The 27,938-nt window shown below is 38.6% G+C and overlaps 1 protein-coding gene across 3 annotated transcripts; it reads left to right on the top strand.

Moving 5' to 3' along the window:
* The first annotated feature begins 438 nt into the window (after positions 1-438).
* On the top strand, positions 439-27,079 carry c31h1orf174 (chromosome 31 C1orf174 homolog). 3 transcript variants are annotated; one of them, XR_007265305.1, is made up of 6 exons: positions 439-581; positions 5,626-5,736; positions 16,051-16,629; positions 20,548-20,706; positions 21,639-21,838; positions 26,847-27,079. XR_007265305.1 is itself a non-coding variant. In XM_020536553.2 (5 exons), the coding sequence occupies exons 1-5, from the start codon at positions 567-569 to the stop codon at positions 21,711-21,713; spliced, it is 939 nt and encodes a 312-aa protein (XP_020392142.1). In that variant the 5' UTR covers positions 439-566; the 3' UTR covers positions 21,714-25,996. The 3 variants fall into 3 exon arrangements, 2 of the variants coding, with proteins under 2 accessions (XP_020392142.1, XP_048471076.1); XM_020536553.2 differs by lacking the exon at positions 26,847-27,079 and having other exon boundaries at positions 21,639-25,996; XM_048615119.1 differs by lacking the exons at positions 439-581; positions 26,847-27,079 and adding an exon at positions 2,175-2,272 and having other exon boundaries at positions 21,639-25,996.
* Positions 27,080-27,938: the final 859 nt, after the last annotated feature.

Below are 27,938 nucleotides of genomic sequence, written 5' to 3'. Positions count from 1 at the left end.
AAATTCATCAGAGTTCTTCGAAATATATTGTGGTCATTTTAATGAAACAGTTCTGGACTTTGATATAAATTGTGTAAACAATATGTGCCATATAGTTCGAGTCTGCTGGAAGATAAGCAAATTGGTTAGCAATATTACATATCCCTTACTAGCTAAACTGCAAAACAATTTAGAAGGTACAGTAATATTCGGTCACTTTTACTGGCGTTGCAAACTGTGCTTTTACACAAAAAGAGCTCATGGTTTACTTTCATCTGCCTAAAGTACTCAAAAGGTATTAATCCAATGCAAAGTCAGCTTTCTGCACACTGTTTGACATTTTTCGATTTTGCCCTTCACAAAGATGGCGGGGCCCATTTAATACGGAATAATGGACGTGTTGGCAAACCAATCGACACGCGGAGTGGGCCACCATCCTCCATTCAGATAGCGGTCTGGGCGTGTGGGGCGGGGTTGAGTCTCGGAGACTGAGTTGCGCTGAAAGTTGCAAATGTTTGTTACAATCCTGTTTGTGGTGAGCGTGTGACTGTAACAGGTTGGGACGATCGCGAAGATTTTCACTGAAGATGAAGACTAAGCAGGTAGGAGTTTACTGGAGTTCGGCTTGCAGGTGCTATTTCCCCCCTCTCGCTACCAAATGTTATTAAAGGGATCCGGAGCCCGTGTCTGAGCGGGCTGAAGTGTTTGTCTTCACAAAGTTGAGATTCCCAAAAACTGCCTGCCTGCAAGCACTGAAATTTTTTAAGGTGCAGTTTTAAAAGATCAACGGTTAATTGCTGTCTGTTGTATTGCAAGAGCCTCTTATAACCCGACCGGCACAAGGTCCAAATATGTCGTCGGCAAGTCACAAAAGAGGAGTCAGGAAGTCAGTTCAATGCAGGCTGTGTCCTTCCCCACCAGTTGGCCCTGCCTATATAGGGTAGGTTGACATGGGCGCTGCTGGAATAGCAATCCTGAGTTAGGATGGCACAGACTTAGCTGGGAGAGTAGCTTTGTTGAGAATACTGCTGGAACACTTCATGGAGGCAATACTATTATTATTATCTGAATCTCGCTGTTGTCACAATCAAAAAGTGCCAGGAATTCGTGAAGTTTTCGATCGATGTTGTACCGGCATCGAGATTTTGTTTTGGAAGGTGCATACACTTTTTTTTTGAGGCGAGTGACAGCTAATGTGCCCCAATTAAAGCAATAAAGGACCGTTTCCTGTGTCTGTGGAAGATAGTTTGTCTGGATTTCAAATTGTGAAGTAGGACAACAATGTACAGCGCTGCTAGATGTTCTTTTTTTTTGAAAAATAAAGCAACAGAGAAAAAGTAGTAAACAGCCAGATTTATGTTGCAGGTCCTCAGAGCGTTGAGGCCCAGTCACTTTGTTTCCATTTATATTTGGCACCAAGAAAGTGGTTTATAAACATTCAGCAGGCCTGTGTCAGAAGGTTGGCCCATATGGTTGGCTCAGGGATAGCTGTGTGAATGTCGATTATGTCATTATAAAGGTGCTTTGTGTAAACAGTCGGATCTTTGGCGGGATACTGTCAGGCTTTCATCAGTGAGTGGGCGAGTTAGATTTAAATATATGAAGTCATTTATTGTGCTGTCGGCGGTTGTCTAGGCATTTTGTTGACTTAAACAGTTTGGTTCGTTTTACCCACCCTTTCTCCACAGTTTTCGCCCACTCTTTCTGAAGGATGTTAATTCATGCCAGCATAAAGTTCCTTCAGCACGAGCAGTTTTGACTATTTTGACAAATAGGCATTCTGTCAAGTGCGTGTTTCGGCAGTTAACGGGCAGAAATTCCAACCACATCGGCGTGGGGGGGGCTAGTGCTTCGGAATGGTTCCAAGTGACCCGACAACAGAGAAAGGAAAAAAAAACAAATAAAGACCAAAAGAACTGCTGATGCTGTAAATCGGGAACAAAAACAAAGTTGCTGGAAAAGCTCAGCAGGTCTGGCAGCATCTCTGGAGGAGAAAACAGAGTTAACGTATCGGGTCCGGTGACCCTTCCTCAGAGAAAGGAAATTTGTGTTGTTTGTACTGCAACAACTTTGCATTTGCAGTCAGCTGACCAAACTCCAGCCAACTATCATCGCTGCTGAAGTTGCAAGTTCAATTTAAGATTTGTTATCAAGCTATTCGTTCAGGAAAAACCATCTAAACCACACTTCTTCTGATAGCGACAGGAGTCTGTGCATGGGGTCATTGGATAGTGATTGACGGTGAGACACCACCTGACTCTAACTTCCTCCTCTGTAGGCCAGTTCAAGTTGGGTAAGGCGTTCTAACTTGTTGCCTTGGTTGAACCTGGTCTTTGTGGGAGGAATTTAATGCTCTGCCCTGCGGTAAACTTGATGCCAGGGTGCCAAATTAATTGGTGGGATTCTGCCAGCTACCCTCTTCTGCCCTGATTAATCCAGTGGACAATCTTCTCACCTTCACTGTTAACTGAGACCAAAGTGAGCAACTAATGCCATTTATCCTACTTCCACTGTTTAGTAGAGGGAAAGGATGCTCACCATGCATGGAACATATTACAGAAATCATGGGTGGGTCCCTCATTCAAAGGCACAGTGCTTGAGTCTTACTATTTTGCTCTTGCTGCTAATTCCCAACCTGCTCCTTGATCCTGGGTAAGGCCATTGCTGTCCAGTAAGTATGTCTCAGTGGCAGTTAATTCAGTGGGCCTTCTCTAAAAGAAGCAATGGTGGACATGTGTGCAACCACTATCAACGTCTTAAAAGCTGCCCTGTGATTTAGGATCACAGCAGGTAGCTCATTGGCAATTCAAGCCAGGGAACATCTTTCAAGAATGATTGACAAAAAGTATTTCTTCTAACTGCCCTAACTAGATTATGATTAATGCCCAGAAGCAGTTCAATATTTCTGCTGTCTGTACTGTTGAATATCCCTAGTTTAAGAGCTTTTTGACCTTTAGGATCTATATAGATGCTAGTGTGCAACAACATCTCTTGTTGCTGCGGTTGATGCCAATTCAGTAGCACCGTATGGACAGTGGTAACTGGCATCAACATAAAGTGGAAAGCACAATTTAAAAACTAAAATTTTACTGGATTCGAATATATTATTATATTCAATATGTGCTAGATTGTGGGAGAGAGTCTCCTGAGAATAATTTAACTTCTTGTGTAACTGTAGAAGTTTTCTCGTGATATGAACATCCCTGTTCAATTACACCCTGCTGGGAATTTACTGATCCAAACCAAAGTGGTAATGAGGACACAGACAACCTTGGATATGATTGTTCTTCAGAACTTCAGTTAATTCCATAAGCTTTCAACACTATTATTTGTATCTATCAGTAAGTATAGATGTTCTGCTGTGCTAGTGACTAGGCCAGATATCTTTTTTTAAAATTCTTTCATAGGACGTGGGTGTTGCTGGCAAGGCCAACATTTGTTGTCCATCCTTGACCCTCGAATTGAGTGGTTTGCAAGGTTAATGAAGAGGATAGAATAGAATCCCTATAGTGTGGAAACAGGCCCTTCGGCCCAACCAGTCCACATCAATCCTTGGAGCATCTGACCCACACCCATCCCCCTATAAACCTACCTAATCTACACATCCCTGAACACTATGGGCAATTTTAGCATGGCCAATCCACCTAGCCTGCACATTTTTGCACTGTGGGAGGAAACCCACGCAACACGGGGAGAACGTGCAAACTTCACACAGACAGTCGCCCGAGGGTGGAATTGAACCTGGGTCCCTGGCACTGTGAAGCAGCAGTGCTAACCACTGTCCCACCGTGTAGTTAAAGTCAACTCTGTAGCTGTAGGCCTGGAGTCACATGTAGGTCACATGCCAAGTTAGGATGACAGTTTTCCTTTCCAAAAAGGGACAGTTGACCCAGAGGGATTTTTACAACAATTAATGATATTTGTCATGGTCATCATTACTAGGACTAGCTTTCAGTTTCAGATTTACTAATTTAATTTAAATTCCATCAGTTGCCCTGGTGGGATTTGAGCCTATATCCCGAGAGCCTGGGCCTCTAGATTATTAGTCCAATGGCAATACTGCTATGCCAACATCTTCCCATATCTACAAATTTCACTGCCTTCACCAGTTGACCAAATACTTTGACATCTTTTTGTATTTCATTTCATGCTTCTTCCATGTTGACTTCTGCGTTGATAATAGTCGGCAGCCTTGTCTCACCCATGTCTGATTACACGGGATCAGTTTCCTGAAATTTTGTTCTGATGGTACCAGTGTTTCCCATTTACAGACCATTCTTTAACCTCTTAAATCAACTCTGATAGCCTCCAGCACCTTGCAATAGCTCTTGCCAGTTTATCTGGTTGAAAACACAAAGCTAGTATACACTTCTTGCAAGTACAATGTTCTTCTAATACAAGAACTAGTCAGGTACAATGTGCTTCTTTATCTTAGCACTTACATCACTGCTAAAAATAGAATACCAGCAATAAATATACATTACCTTCTGTAACTTTATAAATCTATTGCCACATAGAAATTTTTAATCTTAATCTTTACTTTGACTTTGTTAGAGTATAGAACAAAATGCAAAATTTTGCAGGTTAGTTTGCATTCTTGTCAGAAGCACACAATTTGTAAAAAGCTTGAGGGGCAATGAACACGTTAAAAGTTACTATGAAAGGTTTTGATATGTTATAAAATAGTGAACATCGAATGCTATAGATTGATATGGTCATGGTCATATAGAATGATAGCTTATACTTGAAGGGACACAGGATATACTCCGAGATAGCAAGAACTGCAGATGCTGGAGTCAGAGACAACACAGTGTGGAGCTGGAGGAACACAGCAGGCCAGGCAGCATCAGAGGAGCAGGAAAGTTGACGTTTCAGGTCGGAACTTGACCCGAAATGTCAACTTTCCTGCTACTCTGATGCTGCCTGGCCTGCTGTGTTCCTCCAGCTCCACACTGTGTTGTCTAGGATATACTCCTATGTCTTAAGTTTTAATTAAACTTGATCACAAATTGGAATAAAACAAATTGTAATTATTTTACCAAATGATAGGAATAAATGGGAGTTTGAAAAATATTTATACTTGTTAACTCTTTTAAAAAGTATGTTCATTGGATGTGGGCATCACTGGCTACATCAGCATTTATTGCTCACCCTGAATTGCCCAGAGGGTGGTTAAGAGTCAACCACATTACTATAGATTGGGAATTACATGTAGGAAAAATCAGGTAAGAATGGCAGATTTCCTTCCTGAAAGGGCATTAGTGAACCAGATGAGTTTTTATAACATGGTCAACATCGCTGAGATTAACTTTTGATCTAAATTACACCAGCTGCCATGGTGGCATTTGAAACTATTTCTCAACAGCATTAGCCAAAAATTAGATATGTAAAGTTTTAATAATTCGACCAATTTGCACCAGCCAAAAATGTTATGTTATAAAGGTAAGTTTAATCATTGCATGTTGCAAAAGTTAAAATCCACAAATGATCCATGATTATCAAATTGGGGGAAAAAAAACCTGGTTATGCTTTTCAAATCTTATTTTATCACAGATTGACTTTCTGAAGGTATATTATAAATATTGTATCCACATATGCTTACATATTGTTTCAGCTATGATACATTTGCAAAATATTTTGTTTAAGGTTGGAGTCCGTCGATCAGCACGTATTAGGAACAGGGAGCTCTGTTCTACAGCTTCAAATGTCCCCAATCAGGATGTTAAAGATGACAGCTCAGTGCAGAAAACAGCCATGGTAAGAGAAGTGACAGTGTTGATCCATTTAACCGTTCTTCTGCATAGATCTATACCCACAAGCTAATTGTTTTGGATTTGGAACATCTTATTATAATAACAGTATTGTATCTAACAACAATATCTCAATTATTTATATAGTATATTTAACGTAATACAAATATTCCAAGCTATTTTTCTGGAGTATGATTAGATAATATTTGACACTAAACCACACAAAGAAATATTAGGACATTATAACCAAAGGTTTGTTGAAAGGTTTTATAAAGGGCAGCTTAAAGGGGGAGAGACAGACAAAGGCTTACAGGCAATGTTTTTGAGTTGATGCTTTAGGCAGCTGAAGGCACAACCAGCAATGGTGGAGTGAATGAGATTAATTCAGGCTTCTTGAGCTTCTGTGAAGGAATATAGATATCTCACTGAGTTGTAGGGCTGTAGGAGGTTATAGATGTAGGGCAAAGCAGCAAAGGAATTAGAACCATAAACAATCAAATCTGCGTCCTTACGGGACCAAAGATGAGGGCTATCTTTTGGGGAACTAATAATCTCATCCAATGAGAGAGAAATATTTATTTGGAAATTCCTGAAAAGAAACACTGAGGAACTGAAATACACCAACTGACTCATTCATTCTTCTTATTTCCCTCCTCAGTCCATACAGTTGCTGTTACAGAGAGGGAAGATATCCAACCTCTCTCAATTTTTTTCATGTTCCTATGATTAGTTTTTGAAATTAGGCATTGTTTCACAATAACCAAGGGACAGCTGTCCTGTTTCCTTTTGTCCACTTTCCAAAATTTGTGGGGCTGGAAGGAAAATTAAATTTGCACCTGTTGGTTGCAATGCCATTATGTATTAATGTTTCAACAAATTGTTGCAGTATGCCACAGATTTTACGAATGAAATGACATGCTTCAGGGAAAATAAATACTGTTATGGCTGGAAAACACTCTCCAGTAATCTTGGATGAGTGGCTTCCAACCACTCCCTGCAGGATTCTATTACCATAACACATAGCTCTTTACATTTGGAAAGAGTCCTGCCTGGTCTGTTTCCTCTACACACTGTTGATATGCAATCAAATTAGTCAATTTTAAATATTAAAATGCCATTTCAATATGTTAGATATTTGTACCTCTGAGTCAGAAGGTTGTGGGTTCAAGTCCCACTCTAGGACTTGAGTACAAAAATAATGGTTTACAGTCCAGTGCAGTGCTGGGGGAGTGCAGTGTTGTTGGAGATGCCATCACAGGTTGAGACATGGAACTCTGAAATGGATGTAAAAAGTCCCAGAGCACTAATTTCCAAGAAGAACAGCAATTATCACTAGTGTCCTTGCTGATATTTATAGCTCATTCAAAAGCCCAAAAGGAGACAAATTTTCATTAACATGCCACTGTTTGTAGGAGCTTACTGTGCACAGATTAGCTTTCATATTTCCTTTACTACTAACGTGACTACGCTTCAGAAGTACTCATTGTCTGGTAAAATGTTATGGGACCCCTGGTGACCTTAAAAGGTGCGACATAAATGCAAGTCTGTCTTTCTTTCTTGGTAACAGGTTAGTTCACTATCAGAAAAAGTTCTGCTTACGTTTGGTCTGGGTTGTTGTTTATTTTGTTGCATAATACAAGAGCTGGCCACCAAATTTTACATATTTTTGTAATGGATGTGCATATTTCAGTTTAACTTAGTCATGTTCCTGTTATCTGGCTTCTTACAATTCCTACTGTTGGAATACAGCACTGTGTATTTCTATTGAAGTTTGTGTTACAGATTGAGATAGGGACTATCATATCTGCTCAAAATTTCAAAGGGTGTGTCTTATTTTTCCTCAATGCTTCTTTCCTGTTCTCCTGAGGGTGGTGACTTATAGTGAGCTATGACCAATGGGTTAAAGCACCTCACCTAAAATCAACCAGCAATATTATCAGAAAACTAATCATAGTGAATTCATCATGGTGCATCTGATCCTGATTTCATAAATAACTCAAAAGACTTCAAAATAAATTAAATGCCACCAACTGCTTAACATAAAGGGAATTTAAAAGTAGTAAATTTAAGTCAAAATTAAAGAAAGTATTAGCTGACCATTTGTAAAAGAGAGGAGCTCAAATGTATGAAGATTAACCTGTCTATATCTCTCTGCAGACTCTTTGTGTCATCCTCACCACTTTCCTTCCCAACTATTTTTGTGTCATCTGCAAACTTGACTGTAGTACATTCTCTTTCCCCATCCAAGTCATGAATATATATTGTAAGTAATATTGTGGTCTGCACTGACCCCTGTAACACTCCACAAGTTGCAAGTTGCAAGTTGCCATCCTGAAAATGCCTCCCCCATCCCAATTTTCTGTCTTCTACTAGTTAGTTGATCCTCTATCTGTGCATATATACTACCTCCAGCACCATGGGCTTTTAACTTGTTAAGTAGCTTAATGTGTGGTACCATATCAAACATTTTCTGAAAATCCAAATATGTTACATTCTCTGCTTTCCCTTTATCTGTCCTGCTTGTTACATCCCTGAAAGAATTCCTGTAAATTGGTTAGGCATGATTTCCCCTTCATGAAGCCATGTTGACTTTGTTTGATAAATATACGTATTTTTAAATGATACGGAGGTGCCAGTGTTGGCCTGGGTTGGACATGTCAGGTCGCGTCCATGTACTCCCTCACACTCGCACACACTCTCTCTCTCTCACACGCACTCTCGCGTGCACTCTCTCGCATGCACACTCTCTTGCACGCAAACTCTCTGTGTCTCCCACACACATACACAAGCACACACACTGTGTCTCCCACCAATGGACACAAATACACACACACTCCCTCTCTCCCTTACACACACACAAACACACACACATGCGCACGCACACACATAATCTATGGAGTAAATTTGCATTTGCAGATTTGTATTTGCAGTTATATTCTATTTTGTTCAAAAAGCACAAAATTTGTAAACACAGTTGCAAACACCATTGGCTAATGGGGCATTTTATAAATTCCTGCTTTGGAAATAAAACCAATCTAACTCCAGGTTAAAACACAGACAGATTCTAAACAAGGCCTGACACCTAAAATGCATTGTCTGACCTGAGATGTCGCTGCTTACATACTCTGATAAAACTTTTAGTTATCTCAGGGCAGTGACTTGAAAGACATTTTGGGATTTGCATTTTAATCAATCAAAACCTGCATCTCCTTTCTAACTGATTTTAGATTTAACAGGAGGGAGTCAGCCAGCCATTTTAGTTTTATCCAATAATTTGCATCAATTGTATGATCCTTTGATCTTTTACTTATAAATCTGTGTCTTGATACCTCCTGTCTTACTATACCTGAGGAAGGAGTAATGCTCAGAAAGCTAGTGTTTTCAAATAAATCTGTTGGACTATAACCTGGTGTTGTGTGATTTTTGACCACATTTCTAAATGCTGTAATATTCTCTACAACAAACTTGAACATCTTCTCGATAACAGATGTAAAGTTAACAGGCCTATAGTTGATTTTTTTTTGTCCCTTCCTTTAATAAACAAAGATGTTATATTGGCAGTTTTATAATCCTTTGGGATTTCTCCAGAATATAAGGATTTCTGGAAGACTATTACCAATGCGCCTACTATCTCTGTAGCTACTTCCTTTAATATCCTCAGATACATCCCATCAGGTCTGGGAATTTATTGGTCTTTTGCCTCTTAGTTTCTCTAGCACTTTTTCAGGTCAATCAGTGAAGAAAAGGTGAGGCATCTATTTAAGAATTTTTACTGCTATTCTCAGCACTAGGAAAAAAAGCAAAGTTGTCCCATTGAGCTAATTGACAGAAGTCTATTTGATTTCCTCTACAGCCGACTACTTGACTTTATAATCAGAATTGTTTAGCATCTATTTGGCATATCTTCTGATGTAAAACCATGAGGGAATGTCAGTTTTTGGTGTGTTTGCTGCATTCGTCTCTTGAAGTTGCTGATTCTTCTAGGTTAAGTACCCTCAATCATTACCTGTAACCATTTTTTTGGTTGTAAGCCTAAACAGCAAGTCTCAAAATCCCATCAGACCAAAGGCCGCATTACCATTAAACATCATTCTGTTTTTTCTAAACCAACATTCATGGCACTATGTAGCATGGGTTAAGTTCAGGGGACAAGAATCTCAATTTTGTTTTCCATTCCCAGAACCGCCAAGACTAAGAATAGCATCTTCGTATGGCTATGAAATGAGTTAACTCAGCACATTATAGTTGCGGAGCCATGAGCTATGCTGGTCTCATGCTTGGTTTGCATACCCCAATATCAATAGAAGTAAAATCTACTGTGAGATAATTAATCTGCCGCATGAGTTGAATGCCTTTATCAAGACAGGTAGGAAATTAATCAAGTGTGGAGCTGGAGGAACACAACAAGCCAGGCAGCATCAGAGGAACAGGAAAGCTGACGTTTCGGGTTGGGACCCTTCTTCTGTTCCTCTGATGCTGCCTGGCCTGCTGTGTTCCTCCAGTACCACACTTTGTTATCTCTGATTCCAGCATCTGCAGTTCTTGCTATCTTTAGGAAATTAATCAGTTTTGCGTAATGGTAAACTGTATGGTTTTAGCTAGTTCCACTCCACTGTTGAGAAAATTTGGGATCCATTAGCTGATGCCAATCTTCCTGTAAATCTCCAAACTGAAGTAAATGAGAGGTGTAACTGTGGGAACAAAATGTTCATTCACTCTGTTCTTGGCAAGAGAATATACATATATCTCAGTTTCTAGATTTGGCAACACTTAAACATTGTGATGGTTGTCATAGAGTTGTACAGCATGGAAACAGACCGTTTGGTCCAATACATCCATGCCAACCAGATTTCCTAAATTAATCTAGTCAAATTTGCCATAGGCCCATATCCCTGTAAACTCTTCCTATTCGTATACCCATCCAAATGCCTTTTAAATGATGGAATTGTACCAGTCTCCACCACTTCCTCTGGCAGCTTGTTCCATAGATGCTCCACCCTCTGCGTGAAAAAGTTGCCCCTTGGGTTCCTTTTAAATCTTTCTTCTCTCACTTTAAACCTATGCCCTCTAGTTTTGGACTGTCTCCACCCCGGTGAAAAGACCTTGACTATTCAGCCTATCCATGCCCCTCATGATTTTATAAACCTCTATAAAGTCACCCCTCAGCCTCCGACACTCCAGGGACAAAGCCCCAGCCTTTTCAGCCTCTCCTGATAGCTCAAACCCTCCATTCCTGGCAACATCCTTGTAAATTTTTTCTGAATCCTTTTAAGTTTCATAACATTCTTCCTATAGCATGGAGATCAGAATTGCACACAGTATTCCAAAAGTGATCTAACCGTTGTCCTGCACAGCCACAACATGACCTTCCAACTCCTTTACTCAATGCACTAACCAATAAAGGCAAGCATACCAAACGCCTTCTTCACTCTCCTGTCTACCTGCGACTCCACTTTCAAGGACGTATGAACTTGAACTCCAAGCTCTCTTTGTTCAGCAACACTCCCCAGGACCTTACCATTAAGTGTATATGTCCTGCCCTGATTTGCCTTTCCAAGCTGCAGCCCCTCACATTTATCTAAATTAAACTCCATCTGTCACTCCTCGGCCCATTGGCCCATCAGATCAAGATCCCGTTGTGCACTAAGGTAACCTTCTTCACTGTCCACCACACCTTCAATTTTGGTGTCATCTGCAAACTTACTAGCCATACCTCCTATGTTCATGTCCAAATCATTTTTTATATATATATTTGGAAAAGGGACAAATCAAACGGTAAGGGCAGGCTGAACGAGATAGGACTGAAAAATTAAACTGCATTTATTTCAGTGCAAGAGGCCTTATAGGCAAGGCAGATGAACTCTGAGCAAGATTGGAAAAATGAGACTGAGATATCATAGCAACTACAAAGATGTGGCTCAGGGATGGGCAGGACTGGCAGCTTCATGTTCCAGGGTATAGATGCTATAGGAAGGATAGAAAGGGGGCAAGAGAGGAGGGGGAGTAGCATTTTCGATTAGGGATAACATTACTGCTGTACTAAAGGAGGAGATTCCTGGGAATACATCCAAGGAAGTTACTTGGGTGGAACTGAGAAATAAGAAAGGGATGATCAACTTATGGGAAATTGAGAAACAAATTTGTAAGGAGATCTCTGTTATCTGTGAGAATAATAGGGTGGTTATGGTAGGGGATTTTAACTTTCCAGACATAGACTGGGACTGCCATAGTGATGGAGCTTAGATGGAGAGGAATTTAAGTGTGTAGAAGAAAATTTGTTGTCTTTGAATATCAACTGATCAAAAACCTAAGTTGTCTTCATAAGAGGAACCTTCAGCCTTTATGGCATGATTTCAACCTCTCAATTTCTTCTTTCCAGGCACCTACTATTCAGTACAGTTGTTTGATACATATTATCTTATGTGTGGCATGTTTAAGAAATCAAATTCCATTCTAGTATTCCTTTCATTGCAAAGATTTATTGACTTGCCGAACTTATGAATATGAGATATATTTTCAGTTAGCTCTTGTAATGTGAGTGCAACTTTCTTCCTAACAGATTCCATTTGCAGTTACTTTCTACAACCAGCAGTTGTGATTGTTAACTGGCTGTGAAAGTAAATAATGACTGTAACTATAGCAACAGGATGTTGTGACATCAATGCAGCTACACTGAAGTGAGAACTCTTCAGCATTGTATTTGTTAGCTTGTTAAGAGAGCAATGTGAGCTAGAAACTACATCCAGTGATTTTATTCTGTAATCATTAGGCAAAAAGACACAATTCTCTTGCAATACGCTATTTCTCAAGCACATATGTCCCAAGCACGTGCAGATAACATAAGTGTAGATAACTTCAAAATGTAAAGGATTCTAATGTGTCAGCATTGCTTAAGAGTAGGAATGCAAGAAAGATTTGGAATCTACCTACAATTTAAAAGCTGACTTATTAAAGGGAACCATGAAGCAGATGTAGAAAGAGGCTGTAGGAGTTACTTTAAAAAGAGACTAGTGTGCTTAACTGGATAGTTGCCAGAAGTTATCCCACAATTTTCCAATACAAGGCGACTGGTTTATTCTTACACATTACACAAATGATGACACATTTGGGATATAAGTGGAGTATTCAGGTGATGTATTCTCTTGCCTCGATTAATTCCACTAGGATATACATTAGCCCATGACCCGGACCACATTTTGTTCAAAGGAGGATTTGGATTGCATTTGAAGCAGATTTTTGGCAGAACGAGCAATTTATATTTTTGCCTCAATGTATTATATGCTATTGTTGATTTTCCCTGTGGTAATGTTTAATATAATGGTGCTCTGATTTAAAATCAGACTTCACAAAGGCTTGCAACAGTTAGAATTTGCATGAGTTCTATAATTAATCAAATCTCAATATGATTATCAGAATTTGAATTGCATTAACATAAATTATTGGCCCTAGCAGTGCAAGTAATGAATATACCAGCCACCCTGGCTACATCCAACATCTACTGGCCAAGGCAGATATTATGTACTGATGCAGCTGAGTGTCGATGGTTGAATGAGTGAATATTGAAATAGATTCACTGAGCTATTTGAGATTACCTAGGTCATTTTGTTCCTGTTGCAATACTAACTGTTTAACAAGATGGCCATTATGTCAAGTTTCAGAGGTTTGTTGAGAAGAATCTGGCTTCAATATACACCCTAGGCATAGCGTGGAATACTTTACAGAGAAAGGGTGCACAAAATATCCCCTCTAAACTCAGAACTTACAATGCAGTCAGAAATTGAACATCTACACAGGCCAGATTTGATCACCTAGAGACTCCAGAGACCCAATTGTATGAATTTATTCTACAACCCATTATGTTATTGCATTTGGACAATACATTATAGCTTGAATAACAAAGGATTATTTATTTGCATTTCAAAAATTTCCTAAAAGCTGGGGCAATGCTTTAGAGCAGATCTGACTTTCATTCTAATTTTCAGTTATTTATTTACCTGTTTCCTCTCTGTACAGTTGCTATTCTAAACTATAATGGATGGCGTAATGTGTTCATCCTGCCACTGGTTCTCAGTTAACCTGCTTGTTTGTACATTTAGTGTTCTAGACTTTGTTCTCCAAACACACTGTTGCATTCAACAAAATGCTCACTTTCACACACTGTTCTCTGTCTCCATGACCTAATGATTAAAAAATACAGCATTGGGGCCAAACAGAATTCTAAAGTACCACTTTCACCTACATGAATGCTATGGCTAAACCACATCACCTATGCAGAGTGCGCCAACTTGTGTAAAAAGGCTACAAAGCTTATCTTTAAAAAATCCAAAAAATAAAATTACTAAAAATGCAAATCTGTTCATATTCCAAATTGTACATGAAATTTTGACATGAATAGATCTTCTATGGCACTGCTCATGATGAGTGAAAGGTTATATGGTTTTATAAATTCGTGACCAATACTTTAAATAGCTCAAAACAGTTTCCTGCTAAGATGGACCTGTCTCCACTTTTTTTTAAAGCCAGAGGGTTGAATTATGATAATTAAGCACTCAGTTAAGGTAAAAGCTAAAAGTATCCCTTTTTGGGATGATCAAATGCACAGGTAAACAATGAGCTAATTAACTTAAAGAAGCAGCCCTTAATGGGGCAAAATTCAAAACTTTAACAAAAGTCAAATCTTCCAAAAAAAATCCTGCAATTAGACTGAAATATCTTTCCTGGTGCTGATGATGCAGTTCATTCTCTGAGGTGCCCACTGGTTATGAGGTGTCATGTGTACTGTTGGACATGTTAAGCCCAGGATCAAACCCACAAGAGGTCCACCAATCTCCCCCACTGCCCAGCTCTTCTACTTGAGGTTATGGTTCTCCCCACACACAGGGAAAATTTTTTAAAATGATTTGTTTTGCATCCATAACAATGTGTAGCAAATGCGAAACAAGTGTCGTCTAGCAGATCACGTGGTAATACACAGGTCTGCAGTACTGTCATGTTTAGCTGCTATGGGATTTTTGGACAGGCAAGTTCACTTAATTGTCGTGACTTACAAATTGCTGAGATCGATTGTAGTATTGTAACCACTTGCAAATGTTAGCCTTCAAGCCATGACTGGTTTCTTTGTTTTGTTTTTGTAAAATTGACATACATATGACACTTTTTTTCCTTCGTAATAAAATAGTTCTCCCAGTGGTGCTAGGGTATATGAGACAGATGGCTAATGGTATTTTAATATTACAATGTCCTGATGTGCAATTTTTTTGGGAGACATTTGTTTCGAGCAGGAAAGGTCTGATTTTTTTTCCTTCTGATTTTCATTTGCTGATACATTTCCCTTCTTTTGTTTTCACTCTCACATGATCATTAATTGAAACAGCAACAGATAACATGACCTTTTACACCCTCCTTCTGGAACTGCGCTTTGCATTGCATAAGTGACATGTCAGACTTCGCACCCCAAACATGCTGTGCATTGATAAACCAATAAAGGTGACATTCTCCTATCATGTTGACATTGAGATTCCAGTAAAACATGGCAGTGAATGATAGTTTTCATATGCTGTCTACTTTGAATTGCATAGACCACTCAAGAATGCAACAATGTGTCCTTCCAAGTATGAGTTAGGAGGGAAATAAGACAATTTATATATTCTTCTTCAGTAGTCTTTCAGGAACAAGGATGAGTTCCTTCCACTGGATTTGGGGTGGGTTCTGAGATGGCTAATCAGTCCAATACCGGATCTGCATAGATGGGACCTATTGTGCTTGGAGGATCAGATAGGTGAGTTGCTTGGAAATTTGTGTGCTCCCTCCAGTGCCTCCAAGAAAGCTAGGAGTGACATGAGGAGAAACCTGTCAGTTATTAGGATTTGGAATGCACTGTCTGGAGAGTGGTGGAGATGGATTCCATGAGAGGTTTCAAAAGAGAGCTGAATATATATATATAAAGTGACTCTTTCAGGAGCCTGTGCAGACATGATGGGTCAAATGGCCTCTTTTTGTAAAATTCTGTAATCTATAATATATAATACTGGGGTGAAGTACTACTAGTTACAAATATGTCATTGCTTGTCATTGGATAATTTTTGGTGATGAATTAAAAGTAACACAAAAGAGAACATAACTAATAATAGACATATTTGTCTTGTGTTTAAAATGACCCCCAATGTCAAAATAGCAAGATCTAAATATGTTTCATGACAATACAGCGTAGTATCTTGTAGCTAACCAAAATCCTTTATTTACATTATCCTCCTAACTGGTGTTGGTATTTGAGGTGTTTTGATGATTAACAACAACTATTGTGTGTTTGTTTTTATTGCAGCCATCATTTGAAGCACTGCCCATGGTGGATAAAGTGGTTTCCAGTACAAGTGACTATCCCTCAAAAAAACAGAAATGCGAAAGAGTGGAAGTGCAAACACACGAGAAAGCTGGTACCGCTGAGCAAGATCTGGAAGATTCTGCAGTCATCCTTCCTCACAAGCCATCACATAAATCAACAGAACAAACTGAGAAGCCAATTATTCATGAGGACTGCACACAGGAGACCCCAGTACCACTGGAAAATGAAGTACCCTCCACAACAACCATAGAATGGAGCAACACCGAGAAACAAAGGGAGCATGCAGCTGAAGCTGAAGAATTGGCGACTAATAATGGGTCTTCAGCAGAGATAACGACAAAGAAAATGTTGGATGTCGTTGATAAGGGCCTGTTGGAAAGCAAGGAAGACATTGAAAAAACAGTGAAAAGTGATAATGATGCAGAAAGGAGAAATAGTATGGAAATTGATCAACCACCAGGCACCTCATTCAAAGTGGACAGCAGCATCTTTCTGGATGAGGACAGCAACCAGCCAATGCCTGTTGGCAAGTTCTTCGGAAATGTAGAGATAATGCAAGTAGGTGCTGTACATAATTGCTGTTAAATGTCATTCTGTGAAAATAAAATACATTGGGAAACTTTCTCTCAAGGCAAAAAAGGATGCTTTAAAGATATTTTATTAATCAACTGGTCTTCCTTCATTCTGCCTGTAAATAGAACTTTGCTCTGGATGTATACTGTATTTCCTATAATTGGCAGAAGTCTGCATTATGATAATCAATGAGAAAGCTTGTTTTACATAATTTAATAAATGACTAAACAGACACAGGGTAAGTGTAAAGGATTGGTATTTAAAGTGGCAGCAAGTGAGACGGGGGATTGCACAGGGATCAGTGGAAGCAGATTTGTTGTTTACAATTTATATCAATGATTTAGACTTTTGAAGTAAAAACATAATCTTTAAGTTGTCAACAATATCAGATTGGAGAAGAGAGCCAAACACTGAGGAAGACTACAGCAAATTACAAGAAGACAGGAGCAAATTTGCCCAATGGGCAGATAACTAACAAATGAATTCAACTTTAAGTCTAAGGCATGATATGCATTCTTTGTTTTCCAAAATATTATTTCAAAAAACAGTCTAAATGAGGTGGAGAAGCAAGGGGATGTGGGAGTACAAATGCACAAATCACCAACAGTTCCACTGCAGGTGAATGTGGCCATGACAAAAGCACTCAGGTTTATTTCCAGAGGGACAGAATTTGAACAGTAGAGAATTAATGCTAAACACCTGGTTCAACCACACTTGTTATACAGTTCACTGTTTTGGTTGCCACATTATAACAACGATATGGAGGCAGTAGAGACGGTATGAGAGAGATTTATAATTCTTGCAACAGAACTGAGAGTTTATACTCAAGAACGGGCAAACACGCTGTGCCTCCTTTTTCTTGTTAAGATTGAGGGAGGATTTTTATAGAGGCCTTTTAAAATTATGAAGGGGTTTTATAGATTACACACAGGCACAGTACTTAAAGGGCATCTTGCTCACCAGCTAGAGAAGTACCGTGTCATCTCCTTTTGTTGATGGCCTCTCAGTAACTTAATTGGACAGCCTTGAGCGTTCCTTAAAATCTGGGACGTCAGGGAGAACTACTAGCAAACAGAGGCCACAGCTGAGCTGGGAAGGAAGTGGCTACTACCAGTAGTGCACCCACCTTGTCAGAAGAGGCAGAAAGATTCTCATCCACTACTCCCACACCAGATTAAATGCCCTTCTCATACCAAACACTACCCTGTGGGAGAACATTAAATCACATCCAAAGAGTGTGTTTCCATTTGTAGGGAACGCCATAACGGAGACCATTAATACAAGGTAATCACTGAGAAATCAAGCAAAGAATTTAGAAGAAACCTGTTTGTCCAGAAAATGATGGGAATGTGGAACCTGGTATCACAGGGAATATTTGAGGCTAATGGTACAGGAGCACTTAAGGGGAAATTTAATGAACATGAGAAGGGAGTAAAAGGATGAGGATGAATGGGAGGAGGTTTGAGTGGAGCATGGGCCAGATAACATGTTTTAATGCCGCAAAATGTGTTATTCTATGCAAGTTCTCATCATTGTAAAATATTTCCATGTGTATGTAAATTTGAGTTTTAAGGTCAACACTATTGATGTTATTCATATAAATTGTTCTTTCATGTTTCAAATTAGCCAATGGAGGCTTATGCCATTATACTAATTTCAGTTTATGCTAAAATTTATATGCAAGATTTTGACATGGAATGTTCTCAGTGGCTGATTCCAGCCAGATGTGACTTTTTGCTTTGTGTACCGTTGCAGTGTGATTTTTTTTTAAGACATGTACTCCCTGGCAAGGTTTGTCATCACCATCAAATCCACTGTAGGGTGAATTTCTGATTAGAGTGCCTTTACTTGATGCTTAAATGAAAGACATTTCAATTTCCAGTGTAAGCCCCAGGCACAAAAGAGGTGGTCCTATGATCAACTCAAAAGAACTGAAGTAATTTGTTGATGTTTATCTCGCAAACTGAAAGCTGGAAATAAGTTGTTCGCATACTTGCAGTCTCAGATAAGCCTTTTCAAGCCACCATGCAGCCTGAGACTTTTTATTTGCTTTGAGACAATTTTAAGCTAACAAAGCAAGGTTTTTAAGGAACTCCTGACGTGAAGTGACGAGATATATTGATGATCTGGAACCATCACACTGTGTGGGGTGGCACTGCTACTTCACAGTACCAGGGACTCTGGTTCGATTCCATTCCAGCCTTGGGCAACTGTCTGTGTGGAGTTTGCACGTTCTCCCCTGTGTCTGCGTGGGTTTCCTCCAGGTGCTCCGGTTTCCTCCCACAGTCCAAAGATATCAGACTTAGGTGAATTGACTGTGCTAAATTGTCCCAGAGTGTTCAGGGATGTGCAGGATAGGTGCATTATGGGAAATGCAGGGATAGGGTAAAGGGGTTCGGTCTGGGTGGGATGCTGTTCAGAGCGTTGGTGTAGACTCGATGGGTCAAATGGCCTGCTTCCATACTGTAGAGATTCTTGATTCAATATTTAAGTTAGCTGAAGGAACATAAATATGGGATGTGGGCAATATAGTCTGGAATTTGTTTTGCTTATGTCCTTCCAGAAGCCATGCATCAACATGTGTGGAATTTTCCAGTAGCTGTGCAGCCAAGCAGCTTAGAGGGAACATTGGACATGGGTCACATCGTTTTTAAGAGTTTAGAGGACATGGGTAATATTGCTTTTAAGAGTTCAGAGGACAGGGCTCGGGAAAATGGAGACTAAGAGCTTTACACCATTAGGTCACATGCCCGCATATGGTGATGTCAACATGAGCATATCTCTTAAAGGATTATCACACATTGGCAGTGAGAAAATATGACAACTCCAAGCATTAGAAGTAAAGCAATGACTCTTTCTGTCTAATCTAAAATTCTGAATCATTTGCCAATGCACATGCTTACATCCACAATGGAGCTGTGGCTAACAGTATTATGAAACACTTTGGTGCCACTATTGCTTTCTCGAGAGAGAGAGAGGCATGTGACGTGAAGTGGAATTCCCTTGCTCACAATGTCAAAGGGAATCTCAGCCAGGTTTGCTTGTGCATGAGCAAATGATGGTGTATCAGGAAGTTTAGCAACTTTTGCACTTTAAGTTGTTAAATTATATTCTTCATCTACAGTGTGTCTTCCGCGATACATATACATGTGTGTATACATACTCAGTCAACCAATTTTCACTCCTTCAAACTTTACCTGATGGGTAATTTGCTGTGTTTTGTCCAGAAGCATGGGGGAATTGATGACAGGTGAAGTAAGAAGGTCTTTACTATGGCTACAATTAGTTTGTCACTGTTCAAAAAAATTCTAAAACATGTTCCATTTGAATCCAAAGCAATATTTAAAGCTTGGCAATAAGTTGACACTGATCCCATTGGACTGTCATTAACTATTAAATCATTTTAAAGTGTAAACATACACATTTTTTAAAAACATTCTTGAGGGTTATCTATCTTTCTTTTAACAGTTATGGTAAAAGTGAAGCCTATTTGAGAACCTCTCTTAAAAATTGAACCATTCTCACTAATTCAAATTCAGACTTTAACTTTCAATTTTTGAATGCTTAAATTTAAATACTCGTCAAACTCAAACCAGATGTTAGAATTCTGAATAACTCCAAGACAGTAGTTGTGACCCTCGTAGTAATGGACATTTCAATTCCTGTATATTAATGATGAAGACAGTGCTTCTTTTGTCTGTCTGCACCTGATAATGTGGTGATTGAATCAATGCACGATCTGCTTTGTCTCCAGAAATATATCTGACACTCTCAGGAATAGTACATAGCCCTCACTTGAACTTTCTGCTACAATGCTTATGTACGAAAAGAAAACATTTGGGCTTTGAGGGCAGGTGGATACATTTTAACGTTGATAAAAATATAACATAATGGATGTTTCAGGACCTTCCGCAGTCGGTACCACTTCTGGATTCTGCCACCAGGCGGGAGTATAGGAGGAGACATTTTATTGCCAAAGATGAAGAAGATGAAGAGCTAGAGGACAAGGCAGTTAATGAGACACCAGGAGAGCCAAGAGCCATGCCTCCTTCAGAAACTGAGGTATGACACTCCTGTGTACTTGCTGCTGCAGAGGTTCCTTTAGTATATCAGATGGTTTTTCATCAGCATACAGTAACCAGAATAGCAATATTGAATGGAAACAAGTACTCCATGATTCAGATCATGGCTGACATCAGATTAGCATACAAACACAATTGATGCTGAAAACAAACTGCTGGAAATTCTCAGAAGATTAGGCAGGATCTGTGGTGAGAGAAACAAATTTTATGCTTTTGTTAAATTGATTGACTCTCCAAACAGAAATTCTGGGGAAAACAAAATAGCAGGGACAGAGATGCACTTCTGTTGACATTACATCCATCACTTCTCAACAAAGTTTTCTTTCCCATTAAGAAATGATTTGGAATTTGAACTACTATTAGCAATTCAGTCTTTTGTTCCATGTTCCAACAGTATGAGGTCATTTTTTTGGTGAAGTTGTTGGACAACCTACTTATCATTGTTATTATTCCATCATTAAATGGGGTGATCCACCATTGAGCACAAAAAGAGATTGCATTCATGAGAGAAATTGGATAAGGGCGTTTTTATTTGAATGAATATTTACATGTTCAAATGTACTTTAGAGATGGTGAACAATGAAAATAAAATCACTTCCCCTACCATGCTTGAATTATGTTTCTGGATGGTAAGTTGAAGGATGTAGTGACAGCTGTTGTAAAGAAGTTATCACGAGCCTGAACCGATTCCTACCAATGTGGGTAGAGAGGCATTGTTGAAACAAGTGGTCTTCAAAGAAGAGCCAAGGAGAAGAAAAACAACTCCGCCTGGCTGATCCTCAGAATAGCAAAAGTATCAAGTGCTTTGAAGCCCATATTGCGACAGGTTCATGATTTACCTTAGCTGCTGAACTGTTAAGGAAAGGATAAGTTACACTTCTACAAATTAATAATCATGTTTTGTCTTCAAAGGTGCCTGTGGGAACTGAAATGAAAGTAAATACTGTGCAGCAAAATACACCGGACATGGTGGAAAAGTGTTTGTGATGGTCTGTCAAAGCACAGATGGAAACTGTAAACCAGTCAATGGCAAACCAAAGATGTCTGATTTCATGCCTAATAATAGCAAAACCTTATTTTTGTGGCCTGGTTTGTTATGGAAACCAACTTTGGTAATTACTCAGCTAATATACTTTCTGTGGTTGCACAACATGAATCTGTGGTATTTAGTAATCAAAATTTTGGCTTAAAATTATTTCAGCTGTGCTCTGTGATTTTATGCTATATCTTACTGTTTATGATATTCTTTTACTTAAGTTTGCACTCAAAGTAAAATAGCCCTGACATTTATATCTAGAGCTTTTATTAGAGCAAAAATCCAAATTAAGGACCTTTAAGTTACACCAACTACTTAAAGTTAGAAATGAAAGTAAATGTTGGAATACTTTTGGCATTTGTGCAGAGCCTTTGCCAGTGTGAGTATGAATCGATGGTTAGAGTGCTCTGCTGCAGAAAATCATAACTGCAAATTTACAACTAAGACAGAGTCTTACATCGGTTTTGTGGATTTTGTACATATTCATTTTCGAGAATAATTATTGATGTTTAATGTCACATTTTAAATCATGATATGGTTTGGAAAATCATGTCTTATCCAATTCCATTGGGTGTACTAAAATGACTTATCCATCCATTCTCATCTGAGAATGTTTTGCATATTTGAAATAATGTTTTCACGGAAATTAGTTTGCAGTTCTTATATATGATTCTTTTTCTTCAGGTTAGTGATATGAGTATTTGGTACCTTTTGTAAATTCAGGGAAATGTGTGATGCCAAGTGAATGAAGTGAAATTGCAATTTTTTTTGTTCAACATCAAACAATAATTACGAAGTATTGAAATAAGATAAATTACAGCAAAAATAAACATAAGAATCCGTGACCGGTCTTCACTGTATTAGAAACCTAACATAAGGAATGAATTGAACACTTCAGTTTTTTGATTGATGCAGTAGATATTTGCTAACAAGTAATAGGGATGATGGATGGCATTTTTCAGAACATTCATTAATCTTGGAAAAGAAGCCTACAACTCCATTTTCAGTACATATACTTCATTCTAATTACATCTTTTAGTTTTCCTTTGTGTTTATCGTTTATGATAATATTCATTGAAGGTTACATTTTGTAAAGTTAAAGCCCTTTATTGAATCCTATTGAATTTTCTGTATCTTAACCAGCATTTCTATCCTGTTACCACGTAGAAAATTATTCAACTCATTACCACTTAATTTAATCAAATGGAAGTGCTTTTGCATGGTTACCCTGTGTCAACCATCAGTTTCCTGCTAATGTCGCTTGAAATTATTCAGTAAGAAATGTTCTGTAAGCTTTGGTTCTTTCTCCCTCTAGGCATTGTGACTGGTCTTCACTCAGCCCTCTGTCCTTGAAGTACAATTAATGATGTTGGCAGCACCCTTTCAGAGAAATAATGCCTCTCTGCCATCCATGGATTCATGCCCTAAGCCACATTTATTTGACCAGTTTATGAAGTCCCAGCAACAGTTAAACTGTGAAACTTCGTGTTAAATAATTTAATTCAATCATATATTCAAGCTGGCTGTAAAGCCTTCATAAATTGCAAAATGAAAACCCAGAGAGCTTTGAGCATGTAGTTAGCAGTTGGTGAAGAATTGTGAACAATATTTTCCTCAAGATGAGACAGAGCTCTGAATATAAAACATTTTTTTTACTGTTCATAAGGTACAAGAGGGAAGTTAGCTGACTTATTGGAAAGTTAACATTCAATTGATGTGGTTATGTAGTTCAATTCAAAAATAGTTAATCTTTCAATAAACCAACAAAATCAATTATGCTACCTAACTATATGGTGTGCATTCAACAAAATAAACTTTTAATTGTGTTTCTTAATTAATTTAAGAGTAGGGTTGGACATTTGCATTCTAAGGCCACTGTGGTTTGTAGTGTTGCTTTTGATTCATATTAAACATTGGTCGGTTAGTCTACATTTCAAACTGAACAGGAACTCTGATTGTCAAAATCATATTGGTCATGGGTGAGTATATTGAATGACAGATGGGAGGTATTTGAAGACAAGTTGGGTAAATAAATGTGTTCAAAGGAGGTAGCCAGAGGAAATCCATTAGATTGGTCAGAAGAGGAGTAGACAGGAAATTATGAAATGCTTATTGCAGGTGATAGACTCAGTGAAGGAACGAGCACAAATATCGAAAAGTGATGGTTGATATTCCATTCAACATGACTGTTATGTGATTCTCGTGGGGTTCATGTTCATGACCAAAGTGATAAGTTTATGTCTTTGTTTAGAAATTTGTTCCTAGAATTAGAATTTCTTTTGTTAAATCTGGAGAATGTTGGTCTCCATAATCAGAATATATTCTTTACCCTTCTATTGTTGGTGTTATGTCTTTAACAACAAATTGGCTGTTTTTTTTAATTAGAAATGATAGACAAAATTTAGAGGGGTTAGTTTTCACCTGAAATAAATCATTATTACTCTACTAGTTTGTCAGCTTATTTGTTCCCTATCCATGTTCCTTTATTGTCCTTTCTTCTATTTCCTTGAACTGCATTATGGGTTTCTCCCAATGTATAGGGCTAGTCATGCTATCATCAGGGCATAAAGATAGGTACAGGCCATGGCAATTAGTCTGTTAATCCTTCCAGTAATTCATAATATTCTCCAAGGGAAGACCGTGAAAGTGCTCTAAAAGGAAATGTTATTATTTCAGTCTGTAACTGAAAACCGTTCCAATTCCCACAAACCCATCCCTCCTCTTCTCTCCCCCACTCCATCAGCATTGAACCCACTACTCTGTGGTCTCTCCAATGGACACCTTCCACCTGCCACTGATTTGAGATCAAGTTTTCATCATTCTTCGTAAAGAGGTAAACATATAGTGGTTAGCACTATTGCCTGACAGCACCAGGGACCCAGTTTCGATTCCAGCATTGGGTGACCATGTGGAGTTTGCACATTATCCCTGTGTCTACTTGGCTTTCCACCAGGTGCTCCAGTTTCCTCTCACAGTCCAGAGATGTACAGGTTAGGTGGATTGGCCATGCTAAATTGCACTATGTTGTGCAGGCTGCGTGGAGTAGCCACAGTAAATGTGGGTTTACCAGGAGGGTTGATGCAGATATGATGGGCTGAATGGCCTCTATCTGCCATGCAGGATTCTATGATTCTGAAAAGAAAAATACTTGCATTTCTGTAGCATCCTTCATGACCTAGACGTGTCTGAAAGCACACGACAGCAAATGAAGTACATTCAGAGGTGTAGTCACTGTAGTAATTTAGGAAACATGGCTGCCAATTTGTATGCAGCAAACTCCCACAGCCAAAAATGTGATAATGACCAGATAATCTGTTTTAATGATATTGCTTGAGGGATAAATATCAGCCACAACACAAGAGAAGTCTCCTACCTTTCTTCAAATTAATACAGTAGGATATTTTTTTCTTAGTAAATATTTGCTCAGCCATACATGGAGTGTCAGACTAGATTCTCTCAAAAGGAATAATCCTCTGGCTCAGAAACAAGAGTACTACCACTGAACCTGGGATAATTGGAGATAGCACTCCACATGCACCAATCCTCATATATGATTTCATTGCCCTGTGACCCCAGCCTGACCTAAATTGTTCAGAACTCCTGCATCCAGCAGAAAGCATTCTGAAAAATTATTTCCTTCCCTGAGCTTCTTTCTCATTTTCTCTCCATTACCTAATTTTCCATAGTGTGACTTGTGTGCTGTCTTCTATTCGTGCGCAATTCCACTCCAGAACTGGAACTTTGCCAAGTGGAACTGTGCAAATACACTAGTCTGTGTCTAATTGTAAACTGAAATCTGAGACTGAGCAAGGGGAGTGATCGGAGGAGTTTTCAGTAATTTAAGCTTGTTGCACTAACTTTCTACACAAAGTAATACTATTTTTATTTCCATTTACAAATATATTACTTTTGCTGATACATCCTCAAAAGAATCAAGTGTTTTGTTTTATTCAAGTGCTAGAAGTGAAGCTCATGCCAGAGTCTAGATAGGAAGCATTGTTAGAGATATGTTGTGTTTGCATTGCACAAAATTCTGGACCTTCTAAATGTGGCTATGTAAATTTACAAGACTGATATGAGAGTGATGTTATCAGGTCGATGGACTGGTGCCACTGAAAACACGTGTGAAAAGCATGGAATGATTAAGAAACAAAAACAAAAGACAAAAAAAAAAGCAGATAACTGACTTTCCAAATGAGGTGACCTTGCCACATAACTGTCTCCCTCAATAACATTGGTGTTATTTTAGTGAAATTTAGATTTTGAAGCACTTATTCAATCAGTCTATTTCTAGTGGTTCAAAGTTGGATTTCAGCTCAGCAAAATTTTCTTGTAAGCTCTATAACATCTTTCATTAGGTAGATAGTTTTCTTAATGAAATGAGCATTGATTGATTTGTTTGAAGAAATTGGAATAAGAATATGTTATGCCTCCCTCCAACAGTGATGGATCAGCTAGTTTACCGAAGTAAGAAATAAGCCGTACAGACAAGCAATGTCCCAAACTCTACTTTGAGTTAGCCAATCTCAGCTAGGGTAGCAACTGAGCTATGATGATTAGCCTTAATCATTTTGGGTTAAAGGGCATGAATTGGACTAGTTATTGACCTTGTTGGTCCAGTGCCCCCAGCTGGAACTACATTTACTTGTTGACATGGAGTGAGGGCACAACTGCTTCAATACCAATCCACCTTGCCAGCACCCTCTGTCAAAACCTACATTCAAAAAGTTGCTACATGGGTTAGATACTGAAGGATAATGATTTACATATAGCAAAGGAAGAAAAGGGGGAAAACTCACAGGCTGAAGGTGGAGGTGGGCAGTGACTGACATGAAATGTATTCAGTAGACCGTCAACACCTTCCCAGCCTTTTAAACAATAAAGAAAAGAATATTTTCCGTCTATATTGGTGCAAATTGTGCTGTTAAAAAATGACATAAAATTTGAATGCTTTTAATTCATACTATTTTTGGTATTTGCACTATGAAATTTAGAGAAAAACATTTATAAACCCAGAGAGCAATGTGTGTTAGTTCTCATGGATCAATGTTTAATGAATTTTAGATTTGATTTTTATTTCCTAGGTTGCAGCATCCTTAAGAGACATTGCCTCCAAACAGCTGCACCTGATTTAAAGAAACAGGAATCTGTCAGGGAGGATCATTTTTGTCACTCCATATGAGTAATCAAGAAATTAACCTCTTAAGCAATGGTTTTATTTGTCTATTGGATGTACAAAAAAATTATGTATAATGTACGTGAATATCTATTTGTAAAGTTGGTTTAACAAAAAATAAACAGTTCTGGTAGAAACCTATGAGTCAGTGTTTTCATGCTCCGATGCTTTCAAGTTACCATGGAAGTTAAAACTGTCTGGTTTCAAAGGATTTTCATTTTCCATTCCGAATCACAAAACCTTTTTTTTTTGTTGTAATTATATGGGAAGCCATAGATTGTTTCCGATGAATGATGCCAGCCATTCCTTTTACAATGCTAAGCAATTAAGTGCAAACATGCAGCTTAAGACATTGCAGAACTTCCTCCGTGAAAAATGCTCCGACACGATCTGTACAGACTCTGAAGAAACCAGGGAAGTCCTAAACTTGATCCCTGGACTTTATTCCCTAATATTAGAGCTGTCTCCATAGTTTCAATAATCCTGTCCAAGAAAAGAATAAATTTGTCTGGTTCTTTCTTCAATCTCAGGCTGTGCCACCTGCAGGGAATTCTGGAATAACTTTTTACTCTTCACTGTGAGACTACAGCAACAATTAACACTTAGGTAGTGCCCTGAAAGCAGAAACCATTCAAGAAAGATGATCAAACAAAAACTGAACATCAATTTAAAAAATAAGAAAGTTCTCTCTTCACAGTTTAACCTGCTGAGCGTTTCAACCAATTTCTGTTTATGTTATCAAAGAAAGAGGATAAGAGGGATGATCGAAGGCTTGGGTGAAGAGTTAGATTTTAAACAGGATCCCAAAGGAGACAGATGGAGAGGTTTAGGAAAGGACTTACAGAGTATAAGGCATATGTAGATAAACACAAAGCCACCAGTTCTGGACTAAAGGGAATATTCAATGTTTAAGTGACAAGAGTCAGAGAAACAGAGTTCCAGGCAGTTGTCCAATTGGAGATGTTTGCTGATTATAGGAGTGAGGTCACTGAAGGATTTG

The sequence above is a fragment of the Rhincodon typus genome, chromosome 31 (genome assembly GCF_021869965.1).
Source record: "Rhincodon typus isolate 14 chromosome 31, sRhiTyp1.1, whole genome shotgun sequence".
NCBI lineage: Eukaryota > Metazoa > Chordata > Chondrichthyes > Orectolobiformes > Rhincodontidae > Rhincodon > Rhincodon typus.
This window is presented reverse-complemented; position numbering and strand designations above follow the sequence as displayed.

What these genes read in the sequence shown, in the direction of transcription:
- c31h1orf174 (XM_020536553.2), top strand. An exon ending in CAGTGCAGAAAACAGCCATG is followed by an intron (nt 5,737 to 16,050) that starts GTAAGAGAAGTG and finishes TTTTTATTGCAG; the next exon opens with CCATCATTTGAAGCACTGCC. An exon ending in TGCCTCCTTCAGAAACTGAG is followed by an intron (nt 20,707 to 21,638) that starts GTATGACACTCC and finishes TTGTCTTCAAAG; the next exon opens with GTGCCTGTGGGAACTGAAAT.